Source organism: Melopsittacus undulatus, chromosome 1 (assembly GCF_012275295.1).
Source record: "Melopsittacus undulatus isolate bMelUnd1 chromosome 1, bMelUnd1.mat.Z, whole genome shotgun sequence".
In the NCBI taxonomy this organism is placed as follows: domain Eukaryota; kingdom Metazoa; phylum Chordata; class Aves; order Psittaciformes; family Psittaculidae; genus Melopsittacus; species Melopsittacus undulatus.
Window position 1 is genome coordinate 127743079 of NC_047527.1, and position 22816 is coordinate 127765894.

Here is a 22816-nt window from a genome sequence, read left to right on the forward strand (position 1 = left end):
GCACCTAATAAACTGAATTCTTACAAATATCAGATCTGTTGAGGTCCACACAGAATGAAACTGGTTTGTTGCACTTGCACTTCAGAAACTGTTCTCACAGTTCTTTACTATACAAAGATTATTTCAGTTCTCATTTATCTGGATAGAATATCTTTTTTACTTGTGCTGAAAAAGTAAAAGACTGGGGCCATTGAGAGCACATGAGTTCTTGGCATACAAAATATAACTTGTCTCAGCACTGAAAAGGCTTACAGGAAACAAAGAAAAAACCAACAACATAATATAAATTACATTATTCTGAAAGCTATGGAAAGACAATTCTGCTTCTGAAAGGTCATTAGGAACAAAGAGCAATAGCTCTTAACCATTTTGTAGTTAAGCATCACATGAGAAAATTGGCAGCCTTCTGCATTTCAGCAAACTGCACACTGAGCACGAGTATTGCCTTCTTTAACAATACTGCTTCAAGTCACCTGCCAAACACTCCCATAGAGTGACCAATATCAGGGCGCTATTCAAGAAGGAAGGAGCTATCTTCCTCTGTAGCCTTTGATACAAGTATTTGCTGCAGAAACAATTTAATATACAGACCTCATAATTTTTGTCTTTGACTGTTTCCACAAGCCACAGAAGACACCAATGACTTTTAGCTATGAAATAAGACAGGGAACAGGATGTGAGAAGGTTTAGATATTTTAATGACACAGCACCAGCATCTTTGTACATACTAAAATAGCATATTCACTGCTCTGCACCACCGGCAGTACAGTATCTGCACCAAAATGGGTGCTGCTGTTAACAGCATTAGGATTTCATTTCACCAACGTTGGGGTGGCCATAACACTTCAACAATTCCCTTTTAGAAATGTGCACAAGCTGAACTCTGAAGTATAACTGGGGACTAGTAACTAGTGCTGTTCCTCAAGGCCTGATATATGTCCAATATGCCTGATAATACTGTCCAATATCTTTATTAATAACCTGGGAAATGTGAAATAACCTCAGCAAACTAATAGAGGTCAACAAATGGGGAAGTATTCAATATGCTCAAGGGTCCAACACTCATTTAGAGGTATCCTGAAAAGCTGGAGAAAGACGGTGACAGAAATCTTATCCTAACATCCTGACCCCCATTTCAGCAAGGTGTTGGACTAGATGACATAATTTCTTTCAGTCTAATTATTCTGTCATTCTAGATCAAAAGACTATGTTTCATCTGAGAGTACATACTACAGATATAAAGAACTAAATAAACAACATAAAGAACTAAACTAATATTATGGGTATATTTTTTTACCCCTCATGGAAGTAGCATGCTTTACAATGAGCACAATGAAACCATCTAAAAAGTGATGTAATATAAATACGTATGACATAATCTGTTCCTTAGACAACTGAATAGGAAAACAGACAATATAGTGTTTCAGAAAGACTATGTCCCCAGAAAGATATTGAAAGAAGTTGCTGTATACAACTAGTGCATAAGTAATTTTTTCTGTTACGCTGCACAGGAAATTAACACTGCAGACTCAGGAAATTACCCTTCTGTGTAAGATTTACTGTCATATTATTAGAAATCATGTCCCATTGGAGGAAATTTACTGTGAAAGACAGATGGAGCGATTTGAGCTGCTTCCAGATCCTTCAGTGTGGTAAAGAATAGTATTTTATAAAAAAGTAAACACTTAAAAATTGCATGACACAACAGCAGAAGAAAGCTACTAGAAGAGTAATGTCCCACCTTCCAAACAATGAAATAGGATACTTTAAAGCAGCAGGGACATATCCTTTAGTACTTGTACACACACCTGCTTTGTCAGTCAACAGGAACCTACAGATTATCAGAAAAGGTGAATGATGTTTAAAAACATTTTAAAAGATTGTTCGAAGAGACCTTAAACATTACAGTGTTACTGAAGGTAATGAACTGCTCTAAAAATCAAACTGTTGCTAGCCAGGTATTTAGCATCAGAGAAAAAGTGATGTTCTAGTCAGAAGTGGAGGAAAACAGACAAAAGATAAAGGATTTCTATATCTTTTGCAGAGAAGAAAGGAGAAAGGAAAAAGCTTATCTCCTAAAAGAATGTTCTTACTTTTAGAGATTATGGATTTGTAGTTTTACAGATTCTCAAGCAATTGAGAATTACAATTACCTAGATGGCTTTCCACCTTCCAGCTACATACTGTCCTCATTGAATATCTCAAGTAACATCTGCCCAAGTCTGTCTACAACAGTGAGCTCTAAAAGAAGTTTATGATAATCCAAAAAAAATTCTGAGATTTAGAAGAGAAAGCCTATTACAATTGAAAACACATCTATATTTCTATGTAACATACAAATTTTATTCATTTTAAAATATACATAAATCATAGAGATTATTATTGCCTTTACCTTCCAGAGATCAGCTGTTCCTTCAACCAGTTTGGCATTTGTTTTACAGTATTTCAGAGCCAGATGCAAACATTCAGTTCCATAATCCAGGTCATAGTCTGTACACTGTAGTAATTAAAAAAGCATAAATATCCTTAATCAGTTTTAAAGAAATCATACTTTTCAGCAATCACAGATTTTCTTTCATTAATTAAAACTTGCATCTCGAGAGTCCTGTCCAGAATCATACATGCTGTATTAGGTAGGCAGGTTCAGGATGAATCAGAAATAAAAATCTTCCAAGAAGCTTATGCCAAATTCTACCTATCCAGCAAAGTATTACAAAAGTAAATCAACACTTTGTAATGACAAATGAATTAGAGTAGGTGAAGCAAATATCCTGCTAAACCTCTATGTTATTAACTAAATCAATAAGAAGTAACATATATAAAAAAGTTTGACAGAGTTGAGGCCTCACCAAAAGAAATCACCAACCTTCTAGTGACAAACTTCTAGAGTATGGGACAAGTTAAGAAATTGTAGAAGCAAGACTTCAGTGCCTTGGCTGGTTTTTTTGCAGCATATAAAAAGGATAGTAGCAATCAAGAACCTCTGTATTTCTTTTATGTTTCCCTCTACAATTTTCTTCAGTTATCTTCACACAAAATTGCAAAGTCTGATGCTGCTCCATGAGCCTTGCAGATTAAACAACAAAAACAAAATCAGAAAAAAAAGAAGTTTGTCCGCTTTTTGGTCACCTGTAAAAGGCATTCTTCTCTGAACATGTCCTTCCCAAGTGGTTTGGCTTCCTATAGTTAGTGATTATAAGAACCCTATTAATGAAAACTGAGTAGGGAACAGAATCTCTTAAGCCAAAACACAGGTAAGTACAAAAGCAGCAACTGGGAGCTTATTGGACAGGATTACTTCAAGATGAATTGACTCAATTTAGGTAAAAAAGTTCTTGTCTCTTTTCATACTGCTGAATTACCAGTCCATCCAGAAATATGGATACGTAATAAGGAAGTATAACTTAAGACAAGGTCTTTCATAAAACTGGATTAATATAAGACCACAGGCTAACTAGCCCAGTATCCAGTCTCTAGTAGAAGCTAAGAGTGAATAGTCAAGACTAAGTAAGAACAAGCCATTCATATCTTCTTATGTTCCCAGAATATTTGCTTGGCTTCATATGAAGCTATTCTTCTGGCTTAAGAAATACCTAAACCAAGGTCCCCAGGGAACACACTGAACCAGAAGTAACTGTCTTAACAGTCCGCAGTGAATTACAGGAATCTTGAACCCATTCAATTACTTTTTGAATACTGGTATTTTTTTAGTACCTGCATCAGGGATCATCTGAGTTACCACTCTTTTTATTACACACTCTGTTGTTCTGACAGAAAATGGAGTGCAAAACCACCTTCTCAGCCCTTCAATATGCTCCACCACATCTCTTCTCACATCCTTCCACAGGTAGAGTTCAACATCTATTCTGTCATTTCATGTGTGGAACTTACTTCAAAATTCCAATCAACCATTTTGCCCTCCTTTACATTTATCTACATTTACCTATCGATTTACCATAGCATCCTTCTATAAATCTTCTTACTTAGCTCACATCTCTACTACCCAGAAAAAAATGAAAAAATGTGTATCTCCACTTCCTGTTCCAAATCACCTATAAGCAAAATGAACTGCACAGGTCCCAGCACAGATACTCACAAAGCTCCACTGGGATTTACTGCTATGAAAACTGGTCATGCTCTTTACTCTGCTTTTTATCTTCTAACAAATAATCTGCTCTGATAAATTCTTGCTCTTATCCCAAATCCATACAGTTTCTTTCAGGAGCCCTTGGTAAAAGGTTCAGGGAAACATCTTCTTACGCAAGTTGGCTGTCACCAGCTTCAGCAACCTCAAAAAAGATGCCAGAAAAATCCTTAAAGAACAATAATTAGCTCTGCAATGCATAAGCTTTCCTTTACAAACGCTGAAATAACCCCTCCACGTCAAATCTAACCATGTGTTCACAAATCCGTGATTAAAATAAAGTGTGACAGTCCAGATGCTGTGCTCAGTAATTCAGTCTCCTCCAAGATTCAAGAATTCAGAACTGTCAAGAATACAAAAGTCTAAGTGGGTTAAAAAATATCCAAATAAGAGTGCTTAAATACAATTTGCCTTTTGAAGAAAATTTTTAGCTTTTATTCTTGTTTTATAATGCATCAGTGAAATTTAGGAATTAATCAGCATTATATATATGAAATGTATTGTTAATGCAGACAGACATCTTAGGAAAATCAAGTTATCACTTTCACGTTATTTAAAGTAGTATTTTTATCATTTTAGTTTTCATGACTGCAATCAAAAAGAAGAGTCTCTTATACAGCCCACTTAGAAAAGTAATTCAAGCATTATACTGCTCTTTGGAAGTTTTTAAGCATTTGAATAACAAAACAAAAAACACACAAGAAGATATACTGACATGAAAGATTTCTTTCAGAATACTATAGAAAACAGGAGGTTCAAAAAAGACACTGGAATATTTTTAAATTGAACAGAAAATATTCATATTTCTTTAAATAATCAAGATACCAAAAGAAAATATAAAGGAATAGGGAACTCTAGCTCCAAAATATACTTTAGTATCTCTTTAGTAAAGAGGCCCAGAGATAAATTGCCAATGAAACTAGAAATGGCCTAGTAACTTTCAATTGCAAATATTTATTATGTTCCCATTCCCTTTTTTTTCTGTTTTAGTTTTAAGGAAGATTTTCTGATAGAATGCAAACTATTCTCTACTAAATTGAATAATATAGAGATTAAAAAAAAATATATATTTTTATTTTGCCTCAGAAGGGAAGATTTCAGTAAAATTTATCTGTGAAAAAATTTCCTTTGAATTAAAATTAAGCTACATTTTTAAACATATGAGTAAGGAATTATACTAGGGCAAGACTAAGCAATTCCAATTTTTTAGCAAGGTATTAATTACAGATAATTAGTAGGGAGTGGAGAAGTTCCATAAATGGGCTAAAGCATCTTGAGGGTATTGCTGGCTTCAAGGGATGAAATATGACACAAAGCAAAGTAATAATTAAAAACATATTTCACCAACACTTGTACATCATGACATTTACCACTCTAATTATCTGTAATTGTTTAAACCTAAACACATTGTCACAGTATACTTTTCTGCAAGTCTGATACTGTGATGTCAGAGCAGAATAATGAAATGGAAACATCAGCTCAAGACCAGCTTATTTTATGTATTATTCATACACTAAACAGATCCAGAAATCCATATTTAAGGTACAGAATTTTAAAGCCTCTGTATTGTGCTAAGAAATTCAGTCAATGAATTAAGCATTATCAGGGAGTACTTTAATGAAAAGTTGTGGCATATCTATGAGGAAAACTCTTAGTGAACCAACCATGCAAATGTTCATATCTTAAGCCTTCTGTATATATTTCATTGTACCTCTAGAGCCAACTTACACTACAACGATCTGTTAAAAACTCTTTTTCCAAAGTCTCTCTTTAACTGAAAAACATAAAGTTTGACAGAATACAGTTAACTGAACTTGACATGCACACATAGCTTTGTGAAACAATAGACACAGTTTAAGCTTCAGACCACAGATCTGAAATGGTAGAAACAGCTGGAAATACTGGCGCAAAACATATCCACAAAAGAAAGCAAGCAGATTAGTTTAGTTTTTTAAATTACAGAGAAGGAAATATGTTATGTAATAATGCTTTTGAACTGTTGAATATTCAAAGGAGTTCTACCAGGTAGTTTTGGGGACTGACTCTTTTGTGGATGACTTTTGTTTGCTTTGAAGAGTGGATGTTTGAATAAAGCGCTATGGCTGGAGCAAGATCCAAATTTTAGCATTACACCAACTCTTCTTCCCCTGCCTCCTAGATTAGTTTGAAAATATTTTGTTAAATAATATGAGTTCCTAAAATGCAAACTATACTGCTGTTACTTAGCCATGAACATGGAAAAAGGGTTTAGAAAAAGGACTGTGCACCCTTTATCTCCCTGGTACTTAGTAACAGTCTATAAGCTAACTTGTTTCCTGTACAACACTTTGAACAAGTAAAATTATAAAGAAGCAATATTTAACATTAATAACTGCTTTTAGTGTTAACATGCATCATTTTACTGTATCTTTATATTGATAAAAGATTTTGAATACATATATGGGAATTGGTAACCATAGAGTCGAACAAAGACAGAGGCAAGAAAAATTTTCATTACAACACTGATGTTTTTTTCTTTTTCCATCATTCGTTAGTTTTATAATAAGGAAACAAAATTAATATTATTTATGTATTAACCGAAAGAAAATCTTCCAATCTGTTCCTTTACACAGGTACTCTTAAAACTTGTGTAAAGTCAGTCTTTTACACTCCTGTAACCATCAGGCATGTCATCCTTAGTGCTTTTTCCAGTGTCAGCAGTAAGTGTCTCCATTTCACTCTTCCATGTGAATCCACTCTATAACAATACCAGAACACTTGCAATTAAAATGTGTAAGTAATTAACAACAGCAGAGCTTTATGACTTTTGCAAATCAAGTTTCCACTGCTGAACTGCCAGGATACATCAGGAACATTTTGCTAAGTTAAAAAAGCAGCAGCCACAAGCTCTTGCTGAACCTCAACTGGCCTATTTTTATCATATTTTAAAAAGATTTAAATCTTTTTGCCATGTTCATTACCATGGAAACTAAAAAGCACTGAATCCAACAGTGGATATGCAGCAAGCACTCAGCCTACAGCGATAAACCACAGCTAAATGAGAAATAGCAGAAGCAGCAAACAGAAGGAGGCAACACATTAACACAGAAACAGTGAGATTAATGTGAGTTCAGATAAGCTCATCTCTAAAACAATTTCTACTGTAGCTAATTATTAAAACTATTGTGACATACATCCAGGTGCTGTAGTGCTCCACAGTGAAGAGAATAAAGACACAGCAATTTGCTCTGTAACAAAATTAAGCAGTCCCCACTGCCATCAACTGCAACCATGTTCTATACTCCTCTGCAGGAATACTAGCTCCCAGGTCATGTTATCTATGCATTTTCTTCCTATAAGTCTTCTTTGAAAGCAGTTTATAACCTCTCTTTATGTTGAAGCTGACAATTACTGTTCACTGTGCACAACCTGCTGCTAGGCAGTAAGAGGCAAGAATGCAGAGCTTGAACACACTGTGTGAGCAACATGAAACTTATTTTCCCTATCGCTATCACAAGTTTTAGCTACTAGCCAAGGTAGGGGATAACTCTGCCTTTCTCCTTGGGTTTGCTTTTTTTTCAAGTTTAAAACATAAATTTGCTTGAAAAAAATTAATGTCACAAAACGTAAAAGCTGAAACTCAGTAGGATTCAGAAATGCATATGGATGCAGAGAACAAATATTTATATCAAAGTCTGCACTTCTGAATGTAAGTTAAACAAAATCATTGTGTAAGATCTAGCAACATATTTTAATATAGATATTTCTGTCCATTTTTGACAGGTTCCTTCAACTTTCTTTTTGCTCTAAGGAACAAATCACGCAAAATTCCGTGACCAGAAGTCAGGATCTAGACTAATGAGCTAGATTAAAAAGCCATTATTTTGTGTTCCATTCTATCAAAACCACTAAGATAAGTTCTCACTCTGATTTAGATTCATCAAGGAATCAATACAACAAAAACACAGAAATAAGCTAACTAGACAGAAAAGACAGCCACTTTACCGACTGTCATTTTCTAGCTCTGACCACAAAATGAAACAGAAGCTGGAGTATAATCACAAGACTAGGTTTTAGACTCAGCATACTTAAGGATGACTCTGGATAAAAGAAACAGGAAGATCAAGTTTTAAAATTCTCTTGAGATAGCTAAGAGCTAACCCTTCTGTTTTTAAATCCATGCCTTAAGATACCTGCAAAGAGTTTACAGGACTATTATGATAGTGCTTGTATCACTGCCTCAGGTTGCACCAGGGGAGGTTTATATTTGATATGTGGGAAAATCTCTTCTCTGAAAGGGCCTGTTAACTATTGGAACAGACTGCCCAGGGAAGTGGCTGAGTCACCATTCCTGGAGGTATTTAAAAGATGTGTAGATGTGACACTCAGGGACATGGTCTAGTTGCGGACTTGCAGTGCTGTATAAACAGTTGGACTCGATGACGTTAAAGGTCTTTCCCAACCTTAACAATTCTGTGTTTCTATAATTCAAGCCTATTCTTTAAATCTTAATCTTATTCTAGCTGCTACTGCTTCTGTCTTCACAAAGAAGACATCCAAACAAACCAATCATCCTGTAAAAGAAGTACACATGCTTGACTTTATATCAAAATCATAAACCCAACTACTACTGTAACTTTGAGCAACCATAGCCTTGTTTGAAAATTACAGAGACCCCTAACCCCTATATACCCAGAGTTATCCCTAATTCAGTGCTTCCACTGAATGAGGTTTGCTATATTCTCCTAGCCAAATCATGCTCAATCGAGGGGGAGTGGGGGGGGGGAGAAGAGGGTGAAGTGCAGCTTTGCTATTCAGGAATAAAAATCAAGAATAAATGGAGGTGCTTTGCTGAGAAAAGAAGGGCACTGGCAGGCACAAACAAGAAATTTCAAGGGTTGTGTCTACATTACCAATAAAAGTATGCAGGAGAGGTTCTTTTTTGGTCTTTCCTGCATCCTTACTTAGAATCATACGAAATGCACTCAACTGTACAGCTGGAGAGCTCAAAGTCATTTCCCTTCTGGTGGAAGTCATATGCAAGGGCACCTGCTAAAGCTCATCATTTGCAGTGTGGCCCTAGCACCCAGAACTCAGCATGCATTGTGTCCACATGACTGTGAACTGGGATGAGTATTGCTGCTGGTGAAGTCCCAGTTTACACATACAATCCTCATACAGTAACAGATGATCAAAAATCAAACCTCAGTCTTTCTCCCTTTGTGCCAGACCAGTAGGTATATTCCTAAAGCTACTCCAACAAAGACCACACAAACTAGCATAATGAAAATAAGAATACAGACTAGATGAGAATCAACAATAGCACTGGTATGAACATGAAATACCTCATGCAACTAGCGCTAATTATTAATCACATTGGCTTCACAAACCAAGTCCTGAGACAGTCTTCATTTTTCTCGTATCAGAAAAGGACACAGAAGTCATTTTGAGCATGTAGCTGAACACTGAATTTCAGACCTCATATACAATTTCACCTTTTTAAAAATTCATATTTTAGCTATAATGTCAAGAAGAAATGAGAAAATTATAATATTCTATGTGACAACAGTAGTAATCAAAAAATACTGTTAGGACTCACTCTTTACACTTTAAAAAACTGTCTCGTAAATTGGAGAAATACTTGGAAAAGACTTATAGGGACAAGACAAAGACAAAACAATCTTGTCCCAATGTAGAAAACTACAGATTATTTAGGTTATTCTAGGAAAATGTAAAGAAGTATTCACATTCTCCCAGTGAAGAGATTTCATATACGTAGTTCTAAAATTAAGCAACCAACAGAGAATTTAGTCAAATTTAGAAGCAGAGGTGAGCCAAATTTACATTTTATTTTTAAATAAAATTTTAAAATTTAAAATAAATTTTTAATAAAATAATATTTAAATTAAAAAATAAAATAAAATTTAAAATTAATTTTAAATGCATGTTTTAATTTTAGGGTTTTTTAACAGGTAAGATTATTCACTCTTGGTACAAGTTATTGAAAAGAATCACCTCTTGAAATTCTGCAAGATCATAAATAGTCCTTTTCTTTGCCTCTTGATACACTAAACCATCAGTAGCTAAGACAGTAAAAGCTCTAGCATCACCACCTTGCTTTCTTCTTTGCTCTCTCAAAACAAGCAGCAGATGACAATTTAGATGGGTGGTCTCCTTTATGCTGGATACAATGATTCTTGCTCAGTATTCAACATTTTTGAACCTGTGCCAAACATGTGATTCTTGTGGACAGAGCAAACTTATCAGCGTAAATCCAGCAACAATACTCTCATAATCCAGTCTAACTTCCAACTTGACTAATGGCAGTGTGTCCCCCTAACATATACTGTCCAAATTATATCTAAAGACAAAATGCCTTTTCACTGCTACAGAGATACCAGATTTCACCTAGGGTGTGGCAGCTTTGCACCACTGCACCAAACTATTCCAAGAGCTAATATATAAATTCACACAGTGCTTTGAGATCCTACAGGATGAGGAGTGCCATAAAATGGAAGCAATTATTCCATTAACAAAAAAAAAAAAAACCAAAAAAAAACTTTTTATTTTTTTCTTATGCAAGGCATTAGAATTTCTCCAAACATTCTTGTGGCAGAAATTAATTAGGGCAAGGTGGGGATTCATACAATATCCTGGCTCTACCATTGCGCCAGAGAACTAATCAAGTACAGAGCTATCTAAACTTGCATAGTTTTCTCAACAGACCACCAATCTAGCTTCAGCTTTTGATTAAATGAAACCATTACTGACAAAATTAATTTAGTACATTTATTCTGAAAAGTATTCTGTAGAATTTAGTTTTTAAGCATAGGGAAAGGGAAGGTTTTAAGCATAACGTAGACTTTAAGGATAGGAAAAGGAGAAAAAAATACTTATTCCTCTTAATGTCAGGACAAACCTGCTAGGGTAAAAGGATGCCAGGTGAAGTAATTTCAAAATCTCCCCAGAAAAAGTCTCAGAATCACAACTTGAAGACTGTAGAATTTAGGATAGCCATTTAGGTGAGGCTGACAGCCCCGTATTTAAGCAACAGTCTGTATGCATCTGCCTGAAGATGAGTGGAGAAAGGCAGATCCAAATCCACTGCAAACCAAAGTTATTAAGAATCAGCTCCATTGCAATTTTGTTTCAAAACAAAAAAAAATACCTATTTTCAGCTGGAAAGAAATGGAACAGAACTCAGGTTCTACTGAAGTTCCAAATAAATTATCTTTTAGATGGGACTAAAACCAGAGGTAAATCCAAGCTGAAACGGACCACAACAACGAAAGGGTGCTGTTAAGAAAGTAAAATCTTTTCATGTTAAGGAGAAATGAGGTACTGGGTTTTCTTAAAAAATTTTGGAGCTATCCAGGTTTCTTTGTCAAACAATCAGATCTATTATCCTAACGACCCATGCACAAATCAGCAGAAAGACTTACTTTGATAGGCTATTTCAGATGCTTAGAATATCAGAGATATTCCCCATCTTGACACCAGTACACAGCTAATTAAAATCTGTATTATTATACCATCAAAGGATCTGGATTAGGAATTTCAACAAGATGAAGCAATCCATGCTACTCTACTGTTCAGCCAAGTAGGTTGACTTAGACCAACCAAGTAGGTAGTTACTCTAAAACTGTAATTACCTGTTATATTTCATAGGCAGATGGAAGTATGCTGTCTTTAGGACTCCATACAAAGAAAGGCATTGGCTTGTAATACTGTCCTCATACAAATCATACAAGTAGTAGATTACGATTATTTTAGCCAGCTCTTATCTAATTCATGAATGTCTTCTTGATTCAGTATTTCAGAATATAGCTGATGATGGGGAAAAAAAAGTATTCCAGACACAAACAGGAATGCAGAATAAGGGAAAACACAACAATGATCTTATATGGCATGTATTTAGGAGACCTGAATGTGTAACTACAAAATCCTAAAGCAAAGTGGGTGATCAAAGCTGGGGATTGTGGAAAAGGAAGCGGATCTCCATATAAAGACACAGAACATATAAAACCCACAAAATTCATTTGAAGAAGCAAGAGGTAAACTGACCATCCTTACAACATAATACACTTCATAAAAGATGCCTGATGCTCCTTTACAAAGATGAAGGCCAAGAAACAATTACAACTTATGATAAATCTTTATATCTTACCTGATTTTTTTGACATATATTAAATAAAATGGTGATCTCTTTCAGTGTTTTTACACTGAAGAAACAAACAGCTCTAACCTGTATCATCAACTCATGACTGAATAGCATCAGGTAAAAAACATTTCTCCAAGTGAATGTTTACAGGAGGTAAATATTCAGCTGATCAGCCTTGCCACAACTTAGATGCCTTGACATACAGAAACCTTTATATTTGGTCAATATTAAAAAGAGTTGAGGTGCCTTGGAGATCCAGATAACTTTAGCCCTAGGAGGGAGGCAAACAGTGTTGTTTGTTTTTGGGTTTTTTTTCAAGATTCCAGCATTAGGCTCAAATGGCCAAATTCTGCCTCACTTATATCTCAACCTTTCAGTCCGTTTTCTGAATCTCACCCTTGCTTCCAAAGTTGCCAAGGTTTTAATCAACAATTTGTCCGCTACTGTTCATTTAATCCCCTGCTGCTTCTGGCAATATTAACTTGACAGACATTGATTTTTTTTTAACAAAGAATGAACCCACAGGAAAATACCCAAATCAGTCTAGACATTTTGCCTTGAAGGACTTGCCAGATCTATGCCAAAATACTACTAAACTGCTACAGCTGACTCCACTTCCCTGCTACAGAGGATACTAAAACGTTTCACACATGTTTGAAGAAGAATCACAGTAATGTTGTGCCCTTTCAAAAAGCACTTTAGAAGTTTACAAAATCCACATGGAATACACTCCCTATTATTTACATACAGAGAAGACAATACTTTGAGCAAATACTTCTACAATGGGCCTAACAACAGCCAACTTCCTTTCTTACTGTGGCAAAAAATTCCCTGAACATTCTTAGGGGTTTATTAGACAGAAAAATTTTGGGATTTCCTTTTCTCCTACTGAGGACCAGGTTGGACAGTTTGCAGAATATCTCTTCTCCCCATCTCAACTCCATCCGCAGACATCTTGAAATGATTATTTTGGGGAGCTGGAAGAACATCTGCCTCCCAGAATTTAGCATCAAAGTATTTGCATGATTTTCCCTGACACACTATTATTCTGTATCTTGTCATTACCATGCTTATATATAGTAGCTCTCTCCTATGCAGACAGATGCTTTAACATCCCACAAGAAAATGTGACTGCTCATTAGCCAAGAAGTGGGTAATGTTGCTTATGAAGAGATGTACTTATTCAGTGTAGTCCCCAAAACTACTTACCTTTACATAGTTTCCACACATAGAATCCCTAAGGTCAGTCTGTTCCATATGGATATCTGTAAGGAGGTTCTAGGCATGCATAAGAGAAATACCTCTAACCATATGAAAGCTCATCCTCCTTCAATGAATATTCCTTCTTCCAGATACCTTTTTTTTTATTTCAGCTTCATTGCTCTGAATAGCTAAATATAAACTTCCAAAACCTACAAAAGGCTTAGTATCAACAGATAATTAAACTAACTACACATGCAATACAACCACCCTCCATAATGGTGTAGCATTTGTGGCAAATTGGCCTGTCCCAGTGTCGTGGTTTAAACCCAAATCGCACAGTTAGTTGACTCACTCCCCCCCCCCCCCCTTGCTCCCCCAACTCCCAGAGAGCTGGGGAGGAGAATCCAAAGAATGTAGCTCCCATGGGTTGAGATAAGAACAGTTTAATAACTAAGGTATAACACAAATCACTACTGCTACCACCAATAATAATGATAAAGGAAATAACAAGTGAAGAGAATACAACACCTCACCAGCCATCGACCCGTAAATCACCCCCCACCCCCCCCCCCGCCCGACCGAGCACCAACCGATACCTCCTCCAACCCCCAGAGTCCTAGCCGTTCCCAGTAACTCTCGGTTACATCCTGGGTATGACGTGCTATGGTATGGAATACCTCTTTGGCTAGCCTGGGTCAGGTGTCCTGTCTCTCCTTCCTCCCGGCCTCCCCTCCTCCCTTGCAGAGCATGAGACTCAGAAAGTCCTTGGACAAACCAAACATTTGAGCAGTACCTAAAAACATCGCTGCTATCAGCACCATTCCCAGCCTGGAAGTCAAAACACAGTGCTGCACCAGCTACCAACAAGGAGAAAACATGACTGCTACTGCTGAACCCAGGACACGCAGGTACAGAAGATCTTGAGGCTAAGGGTAAAACAACTTCTAAAGGATTACCAGGAAAAAATTGTGTATCAATTTTTTATCTTTCTTTAAGATTGTTAGTAACCTATCATTCTATCCTTAAATAGTGAGCAGACATTTCCAAGACATCTACATGTGAAGGATTCCTGCAGAATAGCCTTCTAATGTCCCACCCTTTCTTCTGCTGTGTGTAGTTCTCCCCTTTTACAAGGTTCTCAGCTGCAGCAGACTGGTCACACTGGTGTGCAATTCTACGGTACTTCCAGCATTCATATTCACTGCTTTAACTATCATATCATCTCCGCTAGGCTATCTACATCTCTGGCACAGAAGCTATTTGCGACCTTTTACATACTACTCCTCTACTGCTTCCATTTTCAGTTGTTTCTCTTACAGATCAGGAAAAACAAACTTTTTAATTGTTCCTGCTACCTTCCTTACTTTGGCAGATACATTTCAAATACATAGTGCTTTGTTAAGTTTGGGTATTTCAGCCTTTGCATATTGTGGTTGTATTACTTTGTACACTAATGTGACATGACACGAGATGCTTTGTGTTAAAGACAAAAGATCTAAGATCAGTATACAATAATGACAATATGTCAGAAATAGGTATTACAGAAATCAGTTTCAGCCTACTCTAATTAAAGGCAAAAGGTAGTCTATCTGACTTCCCGATACTCTAAGAGATCCTTAAAAGATACTGCTCCAGGGGAACACTTGACTTCTAGTAGGTGAAGTCTTCCCCCCACCCTCCTCTTCCCAGGCTTACAGGATCATATTTTATATTTGCTCCTATTTAAATTAAAAAGCTGTATAGAAGCATGAAACTACCTGAAGCAAGAATGAGCATGTCTGGTCTAAAGAATGTATCCTTTATTTGCTATCTTCGGATAGAATGGATTTGCAATTAACACTTAAACTTTTCTGATTTCCCTTAGGGCTGGTATGTATAGAAAAGGAACATGTGTTTCCTAAGATCAAGATTTTAATTCCTACTAACTTAAAAAAGAAATTAAATTAAAAAAAAAAAAAATCTACTGCCTGGTTCTGTCCCGAACAGGCAGAACTAAAGTAAATCACAGGTTCTGCAATTTTGCAACTTTTCCACTGGATTTACTAGCTAGAGACTTCCATTTCTTTATTTTACAAAGTTTAATTTGTTCACTACTAATATTTACTGAAGGTTACTGGCATGGTTCATTACATAGTACAGGAAACAAGAACTCACAAATCATGACATATCAGAACTAAAAGCACTGATGCCATGTTACGTTTACCCCCTTAACACATTTTATGTCCTTTTACCCAACATCCCAAGGAAAACCCCTGATAATGTAAAGCCTCCTGTCTGCAAGATACCACATACACTACAAACACAGCTCTTTCTCCTTGCAATTGTTTGCATCTGTTATTTGTCCACCTTGTATCAAGCACGCATCATACAAATAAAAGCTAGAACTTTTCTAAATTTTATAACTTTAACAAATTGAAGGGCATTAAATTAGTGCTGTACTTCATAAGAATATGAGGTGAGGAGGCATAAATATGAGTGACACAGTAACATTCACAGGCATATGTAAGGAGGCCTGTATGATTCATACTTTCTCACCTCAGGACTACCCCAATACAAATGAAGTTCCTAAAGACTGGAAAACAAGTAAATAACACCCCCATTTTCAAGAAGAGGAAAATTGAAGACCTAGGGAACTACAGACCAGTCAGTCTCACCTCTGTGCCTGGCAAAATCTTGGAGCAGATTCTCCTGGAACGCATGCTAAGGCACATGGAAAACAACAAAGTAGTTGGTGACAGCCAGCATGGCTTCACTAAGAGGAAATCATGTTTGACCAATTCAGTGGCCTTCTATGATGGGGCCACTAAACTGATGGATAGGTGCAAAGCAGTTGATGTCAATTACCTGCACTTGTGCACAACATCCTTGTCCCTAAACTGGAGAGACATAAACTGATGGAAGGACTACTGAGTGGATAAAGAACTGGCTGGATGGCCGTATGAAAAGATTTGTGGTCAATGGCTTAATGTCCGGCTGAACACCAGTAACTAGTGTCTCTCAGGTATCGGTGTTGGGACCAATTTTGTTCAACATCTTTGTCAGCAACATGGACTGTAGTGACAGAAGAAAGGGTAATGGGTTTAAACTTAAACAGGGGAAGTTCAGGTTAGATATAAGGAAGAAGTTCTTTATTGTGAGAGAGTAGGTTGCCCCGAGAAGTGGTAAATGCTCTGTCCCTGGACGTGTTCAAGTCCGGGCTGGACAGGGCCTCTGGCAACACAGTCAAGTGTGAGGCATCCCTGGCCATGGCAGGGGGACTGGAATTAGATGATCTTAAGGTCCTTTCCAACCCTAACCATTCTATGATTCTAAATGCCAAAGTCCTACTACAAAGTGAAGGCATCAGAGTATTTCACTGAAACAGAATAAAACAGCTGTTTTGCCATGCTTCATAAAACCATCTGAACACAGAAGCTTGCAACAGAAAACCTTAAGCAGTGTTACACATACGGGTAGGAGCCAAAATTCCATAATGCCTATGCATTTATTATAGCTAAGTGCTTTATCTAATGACACATAAGTCAGAGTAGTGAGGTCTTTTGATCAAGACACCATTTTTGCTCCACTGGCTGTTATGGGCTCTGAGCAGTTGCTTAATTTCAATACTGACTTTAAATATTTTCAAGTCTGGCTTATGTGATGTCCAACACAGGAGCCAAGAGATACCCTTAGTTAAAAGTAAAATGTAGAACAATGTTACAGAAACTTCATAAAAACGTTAAAATCAGTATCACTATTCTGAAGGGGAAGGAGCAGCTATTTCCTGAACAGTGGTCTTCTGACCCCACTGCACTGGAGCAATTATCACTTGGGGTAGAATACTGAAAAGCTTTCCCTTCCCTGCTGCATCTCCACTTACCTGCTGCATCACAAGACAACAGACACAAAGTATTCCCAATTCTGCTTTCTCCAAGAAACAACAATGGTTCTCAAGCTGCTTGCATTCCCCCAGTAAAAAAGTAAAAAATGGAGAAGGAGCGCTAGTCTGCCAAGATTGGTATCAGACAGGAGCAAAAAAGACCACAGATGGCAAACGTGTAAGAATCAGAGAACTGACCTTTAACTGAATGTTGCAACTTAGTGGTCAAGATACTCAGAGATCTTACATTCTTGAAAAACAACATATCTGGAAGTAAACTTTATAAATCTACCTACTCATATCAGATGATGCATCTGATGCATTAAATAGAGTTTAAAAGCAGTATTCCACATTACCCACAATGTAACTGAAAAGCCTATGTTACTTGAAGAGGTAATTCAAAAAGAGAGCTTTTTTCTAAGGAATGCATGTTTGACAGTTTTACCCCACACTGTTGTTGCATAAAGGTCACAACTGTGAAAAATACACAGGAGCAGGATCATGATCCCATGCCAAGTCAACCAAAATTAATTCCATTCCCAGCTTTGTGAATGACTTGCAAATTGACTGACAAAATTATTTTATCTTTTTTTTTTGTTCATCTGTATAATGATACTTACCTACTTCACTAGGTTGTCTAGGTTGGAAACTAATCATGGGTATGTTAATATTTAGGAAGCATCATACATCCGTTCCCACAAAAATCTGTCCTACAGTAGCTTGTCTAAGTTTTTCAGGACAACAATTATCTATCATTTTTTTTGTTTGTACTGTTCCTAGAACAATAGGGTCTTAATCCTTGACTTGGAGAGCTAGATACCATTGAAACATAAATAATTAACAAACAATAATGAGTTGAGAGGTTTAGTGAAGTGCTATCCTTCCCAGAGCTTCAAGGCACAGAACATTTAAATGACCAGGATTTAGCCAATGCAAAGGGAACTGGGGACAAGGAGCCATAGCCTTGGTTGCTTGCTAACAACTTTGGTGGCTTGCTCTTGAAAGAGCAGGGATACAAAAAAGACAACTGATGGAATGCATATGTGAGAAGAGAACACTATTCAGAGGAGCACAGGGACTGAGAATATAGTTGCCTTTTGAGCAAGGCATTTAGGGCAAAAGCTTTTCATGTGTTTGCCAGCTCTACTGTATCTGTAAACTAGAAGCAAACACAGCAGGAAAAAATAAGGGTTTGTTTGGGGATTTATGTTTTGTTGGATTTTGGGGGGGGGATGTTTGAGAAATAACACAAACATGTAATTTGGAAAAGAGGTATACCTCAACAAGAAAGGAACAGTTGTACAACCAACAGTAGCTGTTGTCTCTTGCGATGTGTTCTATGCACATATATAGAATCATAGAACAGTTAGGGCTGGAAAGGACCTTAAGATCATCCAGTTCCAACCCCCCTGCCATGGGCAGGGCCACCTCACACTAAACCATGTCATCCAAGGCTCTGTTGAACCTGGCCTTGAACACCGCCAGGGATGGAGCATTCACAGCTTCCTTGGGAAACCCATTCAAGTGCCTCACCACCCTAACAGTATGGCCCTCACCACCCTTACACGTTTAATATGCTGCCTTTACCATGAGTATGCCCTGCTACTTTCAAGCTAAAGCCTCACTTTCAAAGTAACTGTATTAGCTGCATGTTACTGTACACACTAAGAACATCCCCCTGCTTCCCATCAGAAGTAAAAAGGTTGGAGCTAGTCCGACCAGTTGAGTAGCTCTTCATCTTGGACAGCACTTCATCTTCAGCATCTAAGGACAGCTTCAAGTATCAAGCATAAAGGGTATGACACGGAACTCATGTCAACATTTCTAAGTAAAACAATTACTGAACATTAAGCAAGCATTTTTTCTTCATTGTTTGTCCACAACACTTGTTCTGCTTTGGTGATTTCTAAGCTATGCACTCTCTGAAGGTGGGCATCAGTAACTTGGGCTTGTCTACTCTAGAAACGAAAGACCTATGGGAAGCGCAACTATCATCAGTACTGGAATGAAAAATAATTCCTTGCAAGTGAAAAATTAAGAAATACTCTGCTTCTAGTCAGGCTGGAAGATACCTGGAGGACAGGCAGTTTCCACAAGGTGATGAATGAAAAGGAAGTAGAATGCTGAGACGAAAGCCTGGAGTGTTTCCAGTAAATTGTGAATGCAGGGTGGGGCAAATGAAAGCAGTCATCAAGAAGGATAAAGGCAAAAGAGTCAGGGTTTAATATACTACCAGCAGTTTTTATTTTCTTAAATAAAGATGATGTTAAAGCAATATACTAGAAAAAGAAATACAAAAGATACTTCAGTACAATTATTTTCAGCCACTAATCAAAGTATGTACAATACATATGTAACACACAACTAATTACTTACCTAGATGTATCAATATTATCCCAACATTTTAGACCAGACTGTATCCCACCATATTAATGTCATTATTATACTGTGCACCCAAAACTCCTGATAGTCAACAATGCATACTTAATACATACCTAACTTTAAACACATTAACCCACTCATTTAAGCAATGTATTTAATGCACAATAAAAATTAAAGCAAATCTTTCTAATAGTTTAGACCCCCCACCTCCTCTTGTTTTTTGGCAGTTTGATAATCAAAAAAAAGAAGACATTAAAATAGAAAACATTTCATCAAAAGACTACAGAGAAGTAATATGCACATGGCTGTGATCTGAAACAGATGCTCAATCTTGATTCTTGAAAGAAGAGAAATAGTTACTTTTTTTTAAACTAAACTAAATGGAAAATTGTCTTAGAAAGTCTCAAAGTCTTACCTGTTGGTAAGCTTCATAGATTATATCAAACAAGAAGGCCTGAGGCATTTCACTCGCTCTGTACCTGGCACGTTCCAATGAGTGATCTAGGAAGCCATCTGCAGCAGAGGCAATAACAGTAGAAACTAGAGGACGAATTGCTCCTGCTGCCTGTGGAACAAAACATAGAAAGAGGCCTACATATTACTAATATTGAAGCCTATCAGAGTGCTGCATTCAAAAAAGGTAGAGTTTCAAAATATATTTTCTAGTTACTTATCTTTTATATATCTCATAATGCATAACTCATGCTAAAGTCTGTAGGAGACTTTTAACTTGAATAAAGTAATGGAAGACTGCATAAGTAAGTACACAGTGAGGAACAGCTAACAAAAAAAAATCTTAACTCCTTCATAAGCATCTACTGCAAACACACGTACAGATCTGAGTTCAGTTTTCAGACTCTTCTACATGCATACTAGGTGGTTTATGTGAGGACAGTTTTAGGCCTATTCAGATATGAAACAGCAGGAGACAGACCTGAGAGGTCTTGACAAACCACACCTGTAGCTTTCACATATTTCAATCTGGCAAAACTGCTCAGAAATCAGCAACAAGAAAAGTTTCAGGAAACTGAGCTTGCTCTTCCATGTAGAGTTCACCCTGTGAAATACTGAGTAACCACACTTACAAGTGTATACTGGGAATGCAGTATATACATTAGAAAGCATTCAATATGCAGCAGCACTGTGCCCCAGAACAGATATTTAAATGCTTGTATTCCAGTTTTGGGTTTGCTGAAGTTTTAAACCAATTAAACATATAACTTTGATCTTCTCCTCAATGTATAGTATTAAAGATCTATGGCATCTCTGGAACAGAACTCTCCTAGCTGCTTTTAGTCATTTTGATACCAGAAAGTTCATCAGACACTTACCAAATGTTCACATGTTTACACACGCTAAAAGCAATTGGGGGAAGAGCTATTCATACAATTATGAAGAAAAGGATAAAGTGGCAAAATATTGCTTATCAAGTCACAGGGCAAAAAGCACACTCCATAACAATGCTAACCACTGAGAATGGCATCCTTACAATATACAGTTTATCAGCAATTTTTAATGATAATAAAAAAAATTAATTGCTGCTATTCCAAAATATTTGGAATTATCCAGCATCTTAAACCAGTATACCTAGAAAACCAGTCTGACACTTTTCACTGCAACCAGAGAAGATCATCTGATGTCTAGTGAGCTTTGACACAGCAAAAAAAATAGGTCTCATGACATAAAAGAAGAGCACTGCCCTCATATATATGAGTCCTGTCCATTCTTACAAGATTTCTGACCTCAGATAAGCATACAGTGGCAGAAAGACACCAAAGTGAGCCCAAATTCCTTTCTCTTCTAAGAGGAAAAAAACTAGTTGTCTTCTCTCCTCCCCCTCACACTACTGAACAATAAAACAAAGAAGAAGGCAGTCAGCGTGTTGAGCACTTTATGAGCTCTAAATTACAGCTTCTTAATAAATTCTTTTGCAGAATGAGGACAGAGATGTGAACCAAAATCTGAAAAGCACTTTTTTCTTTCAAATACATAGGAAGAGGTATCTATATAAAATACTACACAGAGCAAGACACCATCATCCAAAGGCACAACATGGTACAGAAAGATCAGCAAGAGCTATGACAGAACTGTCTGTAAAGGATCTTGAGAAGTAATCTAGCCCATCCTTCTGACCTAAGCAGGATTAATTTTACTTCTGTAATAGAAAAGACAAACTGACAAAACTAAACACCACTACAATGTTAGTAATACGTCCATGTATTAAATGAGAAGTAAATTTAAGAAATGTACCTTGAGGAAAAGCTATGCACAAGCAGAAGTAGAGAGATTAAATTATGTGCAACTTGTCCTTTCTCTATTTCCTATGACTCCAGGACATGGATTATTACCTCTATATCCCAGCTGCTGGGCATTTGGACTATGGTTTTTTGCTCTGGTGTCATATTTTAATTGGTCACAGACAGAGGAAAAAAAAATGACACAATTAGAAGGTCATGGGAAAAGAAAGCAAGCAGTGAGCTAGCAACAGCTTTTCTGTAATTAGTTATATCTATTTGATTTTTTTTCTGAAGCACTTACCATTCCAGAAAACCAGCTAGCAAAAGAGGATTTCTTAGGTTGATCCAATATTTTATTACAGTTTTTAACAATCATGTCATGTTAAGTTTTAAGCGTAAAACAGGCCAAGAGAATACAATGTGACTTGCGTAACCAAATCTCACAAGTGAAACACGCACTCTGAGGAACAAAAAACCAAACTGCAATTCTAAATAAAAATGAAATACTCAAAATTATGTTCTTAAAAGAGCTCTGAAATGCATTGTTTTCTTGACATCTGGTTTATTGCACAACAAAAATTCATGAATGCCTGTATCAGAATGTGACAACATATTGAACCATATCTCCCGCTCGTCTGAGGCCTAGGTTTTCCAGAAGATTCAGAAAGATCCTATTTCTAATAAATCCGAACACGTCATTTTTTAAAACACCCAATTAACTTGTCAAGTAATTGAGAGCTTTGTCGCACCTAAAATTTAATAAATGGCATTTTCAAACAACTACAGTTTTGCTTTACACTACCCAAGAACCAAGTTCAGCATGGCAGGCTGAGTTTCTCACCTTTCCTCCA

General features: G+C 36.8%; 1 protein-coding gene across 5 annotated transcripts in view; it reads right to left on the bottom strand.

The window, feature by feature from the left end:
- The window catches only part of CRPPA (CDP-L-ribitol pyrophosphorylase A), a 126032-nt gene that overhangs the window by 82289 nt on the left and 20927 nt on the right, over window positions 1–22816 (bottom strand). For all 5 annotated transcript variants that reach the window (XM_034069503.1, XM_031052585.2, XM_031052586.2 and 2 more), the window contains exons 3-4: window positions 20144–20293; window positions 2393–2497 (exon numbers count right to left, since the gene is read on the bottom strand). In XM_034069503.1, coding sequence (XP_033925394.1) covers window positions 2393–2497; window positions 20144–20293 — 255 coding nt within the window. The remainder of the gene's footprint in view (window positions 1–2392; window positions 2498–20143; window positions 20294–22816) is intronic.